The following is a 12,439-nucleotide window of genomic DNA, read 5'->3' as shown; positions in this document are numbered from 1 at the left end:
TACTTTGACAAGCCAAAAACAGTTTTTAAAGTAAATGGGTGCCTTCCATTCCCCCCCATGTGTTCCTCCTTCATACAGTCTGGCAGAAATGATGGATGGTTCCAAAATACATGGTCACCTGAGAGTAAACGTGTACAGTTGCCAAGAAACGGAGTGGGTCAACTTAGCCACTGGCTCAACTTACCCCACGCTCCCCTACTTCCATTGAAAATGAGGCAGAAGCAGGCTCAGAGAGTGAGGGAGAGCCCATTCGTATAAAAAACATCTACAATAAAGTCTGAAAATATTACAGAGTGTGCTGTCTTCTCTATTAATTTTAAATGTGTAACAACTGGATAATTTGTATTAACAAGCTCCCATCCCCCTAGTGCCCCTTTTTTGGTTTGGGCCACTGCCCCTCAAAATGTCTGTGCACGGCCCTGCTTCTGTCAAAACATTACTTACTGTAAAGCTGTGCTTGTAATTTTTATTGCTGTAGGGTTTAAAGTCTACATTGCAGAATTAAATAAAACTTTACAAATATGCTTTTTTTACACTAAAATCCTGCTCTATTGAAACAGTGATTTTTTTTTTTTTTTTTTTACAGTTATGGATAGGCCTTGTTTATAAGTGCCTTACTGTAACCCAGAAGAAGTTGTGTGTGGTAATCAACATTATGCCACAAGTGCTGTCAACTGAGTTTAACTTGTACTGAACCTGTATATTACTTTAACCGCAAAAAAAAGTTTATGAATGAAAGGATTATTTTCTGTTGCACAAATGCCAAAATGTTGATGTGAAGAGTCTTTATACTGGGCATTGCTGAAAAGTTGAAACATGGGGATCAGTCCTTTAGAAACACAGGATGTTACATGAGCGTATATGAAGAATATTACAATCCCAGGAAGACTTTGAGTGCAATACATTCATATTACAAAAGGAATCAGTGACATCATAATCTCAAAATTCATGATCTAGAATGGATAGCAATTTCAGTTTTGTTCGCTGATGATATGATACATGATATAAGGCACTAGTAAAGAAATATATTTGCATGAGCAACCAGTTAACATCATGTGCAAAGCAACATTGTATTCATACGATTTATCATGCATTATTGCTTACTATGAACAAACAACAGACACATACGGTACTAAACTGTGCAACACTTTGCCTGTTTTATAACTTCTCACAACGGTTTCATAAATACACGATAAGCTTATGTAATGGAGTGCTTGAAAATATATTTCCCTGCTTTGAATATATACCACTTCATTTATAAGGTGGTATTAAAGGAACATGTCAGAAATGCACATACACTTGCGTTTCTTGCTTAGGCAACAGTGTAGTTACATGTGTGAGTACACGCAGCAGACAGTCAGCGGAGATATAATGGAACATCTATGATCTATCTAGCATAGAAATCGCATGTGTGGATATCAGGGATGTGTAGGGAATGATATGAGCCGTATGAACGGAGTGCCACATTTGAAGAATCATGACATGAAGGTGCAGCCTGTGTAAACTCTGCAAAACTGACAAAGTATCAACGTCAGCAGCATCCATGACCGCAAGATAGAGCAGACAGGGGTAATTGTGATATTTTTTTACACTTTTCTTCTGCAAAATGCTGCAAATCTACCTGCCATTTTCATATAAGAAACATCTGATTTACAAGATGACCAAATTACAGTCTAAGAGCTCAGTTCAAAGTAACAGCACTTCTTAATAAAAGTTATCCAATTTTTCCTATTATTCACTTATTATTCAACATCAGAGTAAGCTATTTCCTGTGACTGTGCGATTCATTGGCCACTATAGGTAAATTACTAGAAGAATAACAAAGTGGAGTAAACAGTAAGTGACAAACTCAAAGTGTTTAGGATTAAGATGACTTGAAATAATATGATAACAAAAACCAGTTTGCAGCAAGACTGTTTTTGTACAGCTAAAATATCTGGAAGCTACTGACACCGGAAGCCTTGCAGGTTAAAAATGGCTGCGCCTACTCTTACGCTAAAAATAAGGTGGATGTTAATTCTATTATCGTTATTAAATCTATTGTTGTCCATGTTAATTTATTTAAACAATATTTATTAGTTGAACAGGAAGTTGAATTCAGCAGCTAGTGGTTAACTTTTTATTTTTGAAGAAATAATGTTCAATGTCTATTTTAAAATTTAAAAAGCCATTCAATTCCTGTTTCTTACACTCTAAAAAATGCTGGGTTAAATACAACCCAGCACTGGGTAAAATATGGACAAATGCCGAGACTGGGTTGTTTTGACCCAGCGGTTGGGTTACTACCCAGAAGGTTGAGTTAAACATTTAATCAAACCGCTGGGTCAAAACACCCCAGTTGTTGGGCTTGTCCATATTTTACCCAGCGCTGGGTTGTATTTAACCCAGCATTTTTTAGAGTGTAACTCACAGCCATAACAAATGTGGTAACTGCCAGTGGCAGTGTTAGAATTCATTCATGTTAGCTTAGTCAACAACTTGGCCTGCTTTGAATTCATAAAAACTTCATAAAATATTGTATGTCCAAAGAAGTCAGTTAAATACCACCAAATCAAAAAAACGGTCACAGCAGATAGAGAAAGAGCTTTTCTGAGTGTATGTGGAATAAGTGTCACTTTGGTTTATTTGTGAAAGTTGTTTCTGGCGTCCCCTACCCTGCGGTCTTTCATATAGATCATTACAGTTTAATAATAAAAACTTTGCTTGTTCTGCATGATACATTCATGCTATTGATTACTCGAATGTGTAAGTAAATGTTTGTATCACAGCTCATATCAGGTCTAATGACTGGGCAGCAGCCAACATGAAAACCATGTGTAAAACACATGATTAAAGCCGTGCAATTTATATTGACATGATCATATTAACACACTGTCTATGCCAAATATGAAATGATGGACCAAACATGATTTATAATTCATAAATGAATTGCTCTGGGTCTGTGTTTCTGCAATATTTGACACAATTTATGTAATGTAATTGAAAAATATGACTGTATCACTGTATTGCAAAAGTTTATATAAACTGTATTGTAGGCAAAAATGAAATTTTTAGAACTTTGAGTGATGACTCAAATGACTCAGCGATTTAATTCATTTAAACAAACTGTCCATTTAAATGAATCAATGTCAGCCATTACTGCTCTGTCTGTCCTATTTTTAAACAGTAGTAATGTCCAATTTAGATGCAGAGAACAGGTGATACATCAAAACTAGCTTGTAAATGAAATGAAAGAGTGAAAATAATGGCAATGTGAAGAAATCATTATGAAGCATCTTGCTTTCACATGGAAGACCTCAAAGCAGCAGAGCAACAGAAACGACAAGATAATTTACTGGACGGTGGACATTATTTTGACATGATGCAGATATTCATACAGTATGCATGTAAAGTCAGGATTTCAGGAATTGAAATGGATACATGTGTGCTCATGAACAAACCTTAACGAAATAATTACTTATATAAATAGGGACATTATATATAATATACACATTTCATCTAGGAAAATCTACTGTTGTACAATCATCTCTCAAGTATCATCATTAGCATATAAACTCTATCACATTGCAACTTCCCACATTTTAGCTAATAAAATCTATTTATAGATTTCAATTCTTAGGCCTATATATCTCTATCATTAGAAAGCAGGGGAAATACATTTCAATCTCTTATTTATTCTGTTGTGGGGCATGTTGGGATGAGTGTTTACTTGCCAGCTTTACATTATTGTAATGACTTTTTGGATTGAATGATTGCCCAAAACCAGAATGGACAAAGTCAGGACAACACACATCCGACAATAATGTGGGGAAACGTATGCTGTATGCTCGAGCTGTTTCCAGAAATAAGGCTTGTGAACTGTTTGACGTAACTCAATACAGTGAGGTAAACGCATAGTAAAACAGCCAATCAGGACAGTGAGGTAGATGCTTTCAGTGATGGGTGATTATGAAACTATATCAATAATCATAAAAGAAATAAAGACACAAACCTGCAGCAACCTTTGCGTTTCAGTGTTTGTACTGCATAAACAATTACAGGAGGAAATCATGACAGAATTTCTACATGTATACACATTTCCTTTTCACTGTAGGCAAAATAGAGTGGAAAAAAGAAAGAAAATTGAAAATGATTTAGCAAAATTTTAAAAAGCTAGAAAAATAACCTTTCACCAGTTTAACCGATTCCATTTTTATATAAAACCTATGATACTTAAAAAAAAATAGATATTTAACAATGTTAACCTCAACAGTCAAGTAATTTGTTGTCATTGATAGTTGTTCCCACATAAAATGACTACTGCGTTTGTTGAAAAATAAAAAATAAATTAACATAATAATCTAGATTTATTCCTTGCCCAACTTTCCATGCATGCCATAATATGTTTTGGTATAGCACATGATCTGTAACGTTTAAACATGACACTGCTGGTCTGAAGACACATATTCACGTGTACATACTCACACACACCTGTCCCAGTAGCATGTTGTTGTTTTAGGGGCAGATAAACATCAAGATGCATCTCACAAATTGTTTGTGCATGTACTCTGTGATTTCAAGTAAATAGTTTCTACCTCAGCGCGCTTCAAAACATCTTCTTTATCTTCACCACGTTGTCCTATTTCCTCATGGTTAGATTCCACATTTGACCATATGATTCCTTTTGAGACACTGTGCATAATTCCTTTGATAGGAACAAGTGAATGCGGTTAAAATGAAGTTTGTTTTGTCCCACGTAGTGCTGCTCTGGTGAAGGTTCATATTGCCTTGATGATATTGTGCTGCATGTATATGCAGATCTGAAGGACAGGAAGTCCATTTTAATGACTGCACCTGTAAACAAAGAGAGAACAGAACTCTTAGCCATTGCATATTAAAAGATGTTAAAAGCTGTTATTTTATTGTGTATTTTAGCACGACTGGAACACCCAGAAGCCACAACCAGAGCTACTGATTTTAGAGTACATTAGATAAACAGGCTGTATAGAAAGAGTTCTTGAATGAGATTCATACATTATGAATTCATACAAATTCATACATTAAGACATGGTTTCCCAAAAGGGGGTTCCCATACTGTAAAATAAAACAGCAACTATTTCAGCTGGTATCAGGGTATGGTCTGTTTTTTGTTTGTTTGTTTTCCATGGATGTTTCAGCAGCAGAAGAATTTTTGTTTTTGTTTACCTGCATGCCATGTGACCATTAACTGAAATCAGAGAACCATTAACATGCAAATGTGTTTTTAATGTCAACGCGGTTTGGCTGCCAAAAAAGTTTGGGAATCCTTGCATTAAGACATAATTGTTAGTTAAATTGTGTTATTATACATAATGATATTATTTCTTATGCTGCCATTAATGGTAAAAAACACTCAACAAAATTATATTGTCTTTTTTAGAGTGGGAAACAGCTCACAGTAACACAACTTTTAGAGGTCAAATGGGACCTGAACATGTTTTAATCCATATTGGATATGCATGATAAAGTTGCAGAGCATAACAGCAACCAGAATTGGGCAATGAAGAATAGAAAATGTTCATTTTTCAGCTAAAGATGTTTTCTGCATCTATAAATACCAATATGACTACTACAAACCCATATATAAACCTCATAAATATTAACAGCCAGTGATCAACGTAATTTAGATGGACAACTGTTCTACACTGCACAACTGCCACAGAGCAGTCAGTCTGTCACAGCAGCGTGACATAGCACACAATATTCAAATGCAGGTGGTAGTGCAGCTTGAATAGAAAAACATCTCAATAAATAAATAATGTATAATGTATAAATAAATAATAACATGTTAAACCTAAATCTTCTGCAAGATTTTTACAAAAATGTAAACACTTAGCCACATTTGATTATAGTCAAATATATAATGTTACTACTAACTGTACACTTTCAGCAACAGCAGCACTGAGTGTGAAACTACTGGCAGTAACAGCACCGGCAGTAATAAAACCATCAACAGTAACACCACCATTGAACAGCAACACCATCAACAGTAACACCATCACTAACAGTAATGTCATTGTCATTGATGCCATCGACAGTAGCCACTGGTAGTAACACCATTGACATTAACACTACTGACCATAACAGTACTGACAGTATCACCATCCGGTACCACCAGTAATACCACAAACAGCACCATTACCGGTAGTAAAACCACCATCAACAGTAACACCACTGACAGTGACACCATTAACAGAAACACCACCAGCAGTAACAGCATAAACAGAACCACCATCAGTAGTAATGCCATCATTGACAGTAACACCATCAACTGAAACACCACTGACTGTGACACCGCCAGCAGTAATACCATCAACAGTAACAGCACTGTTAGTAACATCATTGACAGTTTCACCATCCGCAGTAATGGTACCACCAGTAATACCATAGACAACACCATTACCGGTAGTAAAACCACCATCGACAGTAACGCCACTAACAGTGACACCACCAACAGTAACAGCATCAACAGAACCACCATCAGTAGTAATGCCATCATTGACAGTACAGACTGTCGTTTTAACTCAGTGCTGCTGTTGCTGAATGTCACATCATTGACATTGACAGACTGTTTCCCTGGTGCTCGTGTTCTCGATGTTTCTGCGCAGATACCCGTGATCCTGAAGGGCGACGAGAGCACCGGAGCGGTCGTGCTTCACACGGGGGTTAACGACACCAAGCTGCGGCAGACGGAGACACTGAAGAGGGACTTCAGGAGCCTGATCGAGACGGTGCGCCGCACATCGCCCGCGACGACGATCATCGTGTCAGGACCGCTTCCCACGTATCGACGAGGACACGAAAGGTTCAGTAGACTTTTTGCTTTAAATGAATGGTTATTGTCATGGTGTAAAGAACAGAAACTGCCCTTTGTTAATAATTGGAATCTTTTCTGCGAGCGTCCTAGGCTTTTTCGCACTGATGGCCTGCACCCCAGCAGAGTCGGAGCGGAACTCATGTCGAAGCACCCTTTTGACTGATAAGCTACCACTAAATATTGTAGAAACTTAATTTGCTGTAAAGTTGCTTTGCAATGATTTGTATCGTGAAAAGTGCTGTACAAAATAAACTTGAAACAGTAACACCATCAACTGAAACACCACTGACAGTGACACCACCAGCAGTAACACCATCAACAGTAACAGCACTGTTAGTAACATCATTGACAGTTTCACCATCCGCAGTAATGGTACCACCAGTAATACCATAGACAGCACCATCACCGGTAGTAAAACCACTGACAGTGACACCACCAACAGTAACAGCATAAACAGAACCACCATTGGTAGTAATGATACCACTGACAGTAACACCATCAACAGTAACACCACTGACAGTGACACCATCGACTGTAACAGCACTGGCAGTAACGTCATTGACAGTAACACCACCAGCAGTAACGGCACCACCAGTAACACCATCGACAGAACCACCATTGGTAGTAATGCCACCACTGAAAGTAACACCATCAACTGAAACGCCACTGACAGTGACACCACCAGCAGTAACACCATCGACAGTGACACCATCAACAGTAACAGCAATGGCAGTAACATCATTGACAGTATTACCATCAGCAGTAATGGCACCACCAGTAACACCATCAACAGAAACTCCACTGACAGTGACACTAGCAACAGTAACACTACTGACAGTAAGAGCACTGAAAGTAACACCACCAGTTGTAATGGTACCACCACTAACACCAATAACACCACCAACATCGACAGTAAGACATTGATAGTAACACCACTGACTGTTACCGTAATAAACAACAACATCCAAATTGGCCGTTTAAAAATTATAATATTTAAAACTAAATTGTAGCATGTAGATATTACTCAGTTTTTAGATGTTATCCCAGGTTTTTATAATCCACTACTGTCACCTGATGGAGTTTTGCTTCTTTGTCACTGTCACCTTTGGCCTGCTTAGTTGGGGTTTAACATAATATTCACTTAAAAGACATGTAATATTGCCAATTTAACTACACTGACATTGTCAGATAAGAATATAATTCATAATTCTAAACTGACTTAATCTGGATAATGACACTAACTTTGCAGCAACATAAACATCATGACACTGATTGGCTAATGGCACTCCATCCTTTTGGTGCTATTGTATTGCGGTAACACTACTGATATTAAAAATAGTTGACAATTGTTTATTACTCTAAATTGTTAAATACAATTTTATTTATTAAACTTTTTAGTTATTTCAGTTTCTGACAAAGATTATTTATACAATTATACAACAGGCTTTTTTGCTTCTTTATTACTTTTTTAAACTGTAAATTGTCTCTGATTATGAAGTACTGACATATTTTAATACTCCAAAACATAAATTAAATTAAATTAAATATTTAAAAGAATAATTACATATATTAATTAAATTACATAATTACATAAGAATGAGTAAATAATGACAGAATTTTCATTTTTGGAGTGAACTATCCCTTTAAGCAGTCTAGCTGAATCAGTTTAAAAATTTGAATCATTCAGAGGAAACCCTAACTAGACTGTTTTAGGAATATCAACACCGTGCTGCCGTGCAACCATGTAAATATCATCCCTGTGAAAGCCAGAGCTAAAGCCGTGCTGTTTCATTTTCACTGCACCAACAACTGCAGCAAGCCACAAAGTCACACTGACCTATTCAACACCTGTGAGCTGTAACACAAGCCAATAGCACGAGTGCCACACATGACAACAGCATTATGCAGTCGCTCTTATTGTGTCTTGCTTGCCATATTTTCCAGCAGAAAAAAAACCCCTGTGCTTGTCATTGCGTATTCAGATCCTTAGACAGAGTATTAAGGGACAATATTCCTGGGCCACGAGGAGGTATATGAGAGTCACATGATGGCCACTGATGAACTGTTAGTGCCAAAGGTTCCTGGATTATGAAAGTATCCACAGCTTGGAATAACATGACCTTTGCTGAAGTGAACATGGCAGTCATGTGTGTGTGTGTGTGTGCGTGTGTAAAATCTATAACACACAATACAATATGACGTCGGGGGTCTTTATATGTCAGTCTTATTTTTGCTTTTTTTTTTTTTTTTTTCATGTGACCAGACCAGCATTCCCTCATAAAACATTAAACAGGTCAATGCAACACAACAATGTTAAAGTGGGTCAGGAAATACCCCCACTCTCTCCTCGTGTAACCTGGCACAGCAGTCCCACGGCTGCCGTGGACTGACCCTGGGTTAAGAATATGCATCTAATATAAGATCTATTTATTAATCAACATTATTTATGCTGTGCACTGCTCTGTTTATGGGACTAGTTTAAGGATTCTGTAATTAGATTGATGAGAATGTATATTTGGTTGTTCCCCAATGAATTCAGTGACTGTTTATGATAACTGGATGCCACATTAACCTTGCATATCAGACAGATTTCAGCTATTACAGTTATATATATTACATATTCAAGATGCAATTTTAGCTATTTATTCTGCATTATCTTACTATAAATTGTAACATAATATAGTAACAGTTTCTCGGAATTTGTTACTCTGAAACAGTTACCTCAAAGAACAACTATTAAATGTACATTTTATTTTGAAGAACAGTCGCTGTTCAATATTATATTGTAGTAATTCATTTATAGATAATGTGGTAAACATAAATAATGCCTTAAACTTTATTGTACACTGGCTCAATTGAATTATAAATTCTGGCTTTACCAGCAACCACTAAATCTACAGAAAGGATATTGACAAAGTGATACATCAGACACATACCGCCCCCTAGTGTACACAAACAGCACAGAAAGAAAGTCTACAATTGTAACTTGCAGTGTTGTTTTAGAATTAAATATTCTAGTTTTGTAATCTGCATACCGCAAGTCTTATCTCATACACTTTTACTCTTTAAACTACTATATTTATAGACATAGTCATATTGCTGTGTAATTTAATTAAATCATGTGCTTGTTCCCTACATGAAAACAGGAATTAATAATAGTGTACATTATATTTCTTAAACTTAATACCCTGCAAACCATTCCATGAAAAGGTTTTTAAATGGTATTTCCTCTTTGTGTGTGTGTGTGTGTGTGTGTGTGTATATATATATCAATTTCAATTTATGAATCTACTAAAATTTTTTGGACAAATATTTTAGGATTTATTAGGAGTGAAATTTATGATTAGTGTGCATTGTATTGGAAGAATGTGGTGCCGAGCTCTGTTGATTATGTTTTATCTAAAAAATGACACTTTTATGTAACAAGTCTGATCCTGTTCCTTTCCACATTTCATTCCACAGAACCAAATATTCAAATTCTGAAAGACATTGAGCAATATCTCATATCATTTAAACTGTCCATGAACAAAAAATGTAAAAAAATATATATAAAAATGTAAATATCTACTATCTTCACTTTGTGTGTGTGTGTGTGTGTGTACTTGTTTATGCTACATTGTGGAGACTTAATGTCCCCACAAGTATAGTAAAACCTGATATTTTTGGCATTGCGGGGACCGGCATGCAGTCCCCACAAAAGAAAAAAAATTATTACAAATAGTAAATGATGTTTATCTGAAAGTAGAACAATGTAAACAGGTTTTCTGTAAGGGGTAGGTTTAGGGTTAGGTTTGTTTGGGGTTGGGTTAGGGGATAGAAAATATCGTTTGGTCAGTATATACTGCATCTGCTCCTCGTGCTCGGTCTCCCTGTGATAGAAGTAATTGAAATTGGACACGATGACGGGCACTGGAAGCGCAATGGTGAGCACACCAGCGATGGCACATAAAGAGCCCACTATTTTGCCACCGATGGTGACTGGGCACATGTCCCCGTAGCCCACAGTTGTCATGGAAACCACTGCCCACCAGAAGGCTTCGGGGATGCTGCTGAACCCCGAGTCAGGGTCGTCTGTCTCGGCGAAATACACGGCGCTGGAGAACAGTACTACTCCAATGAAAAGGAAGAATATGAGGAGACCCAATTCTCGCATGCTCGCTTGCAGGGTCTTGCCCAAGATCTGAAGCCCCTTCGAGTGTCTGGAAAGCTTGAATATGCGGAACACCCGCACCAAGCGAATGACCCTCAGGATGGCCAGAGACATCGCCTGCTGGCCGTTGCCCTGATGCTCGGCCAACTCCAGACCCAAGGTGATGAAGTAGGGAATAATAGCCACGATGTCAATTGTGTTCATGATATTCTTGAAGAAGGCGGGCTTGCTTGGGCACGCGAGAAACCTCACGAGCAATTCAAAGGAGAACCAGATTATACAAAGGGTCTCCACAATAAAGAAGGGGTCTGTGAATGGATTGGGCTTCTTTGAACTAACGTTAGCAGTTCCATTGAATGCGAGGTGCTCGTACATTTTCCCGTCCTCCCTAAACTCTGGTAAAGTCTCCAAGCAAAAGATGACAATTGATATCAAAATGACGAGCACCGAGACGATTGCGATGCCCCTCGCGGGTCCAGAGCTCTCGGGGTACTCAAACAGCAGCCAGACCTGTCTCTGAAACTCGTTTTCGGGCAAAGGTCGCTCTTCCTCCTTGATGAAACCCTCGTCCTCCTTAAAATTCTCAATAACTTCTTCTCCTAACTCGTAGAATTTAATCTCCTCCATAAAGATGTCCACAGGAACATTGACGGGTCTCCTCAGCCTGCCTCCAGACTGATAGTAGTAGAGGATGGCATCAAAGCTCGGTCGGTTCCTGTCAAAGAAGTACTCGTTCCTCAGAGGGTCGAAGAAGCGCATTCTTTTCCTGGGGTCACCGAGTAAGGTGGCAGGGAACTGAGCCAGTGTTTTTAATTGGGTTTCGAAGCGCAAGCCGGAGATGTTGATAACCACCCGCTCGCAGCACTCCTGGTCTGCCCGTTCAGGGTCGTAAACATCTTGGGACAGGGCTGCCAATGCCACAGTCTCGTCGAGGTTCTCCCCGGGCACCACAGTCATGTTTGTCCCCTCAAACGGGCTAGTCGGTTTCGCGCCCCACTTCTCGCGCTGTTCGTGGAAGATAGTCAGAGCACTTGTAGAGCGGCGCGTGTCGCGTCACTTCGCGCGCATTTTCCTCATGGAGGTTTCTCCACATTCCCTCCCCAAGCAGAGGCTGGCAGTCTGGTCGATTGGCTGTCACATTCACAGCATTTTAAGCAGCAATGCCCTCCCTCACTCTCTCGCTTTCTGCAAGCGCTATGGCAAGCCGTTGTAACATTTATTCCTTTAAACAACAAACAAAATGTTACAGGTGCTTTTTCATGAGTCTAATATTCTAGTATTCTAAGTATTCCAATTAAGATTATGTAGTTTTCAATTTCACTAGTAGCTTACTATTCCAGATGTGGATTAATGAATATTTTTGGAGTAGCTCCTCTTAAGTTGACCTATAAATGTTTTAAATAAATAAATAAATGTCCCTTTTTAAAAAAAAAAAAAATCCTCAGTGGAAAAGA

The 12,439-nt window shown here is 38.1% G+C and overlaps 1 protein-coding gene across 1 annotated transcript; it reads right to left on the bottom strand.

The window, feature by feature from the left end:
* Nucleotides 1-5,967: 5,967 nt before the first annotated feature.
* LOC107744246 (uncharacterized) lies at nucleotides 5,968-12,072 on the bottom strand. Its single transcript, XM_016557779.1, has 5 exons — nucleotides 10,593-12,072; nucleotides 8,536-8,672; nucleotides 7,080-7,717; nucleotides 6,161-6,529; nucleotides 5,968-6,062 (listed from the first exon to the last, which is right to left on the bottom strand). The coding sequence occupies exons 1-5, from the start codon at nucleotides 11,940-11,942 to the stop codon at nucleotides 5,968-5,970; spliced, it is 2,589 nt and encodes an 862-aa protein (XP_016413265.1). The 5' UTR covers nucleotides 11,943-12,072.
* Nucleotides 12,073-12,439: the final 367 nt, after the last annotated feature.

The sequence above is a fragment of the Sinocyclocheilus rhinocerous genome, unplaced genomic scaffold (genome assembly GCF_001515625.1).
Source record: "Sinocyclocheilus rhinocerous isolate Xijiao unplaced genomic scaffold, SAMN03320098_v1.1 scaffold1784, whole genome shotgun sequence".
NCBI classification, from domain to species: domain Eukaryota; kingdom Metazoa; phylum Chordata; class Actinopteri; order Cypriniformes; family Cyprinidae; genus Sinocyclocheilus; species Sinocyclocheilus rhinocerous.
Note: the sequence above shows the minus strand (reverse complement) of the source record. Positions and strands in the feature narration are given on the sequence as shown.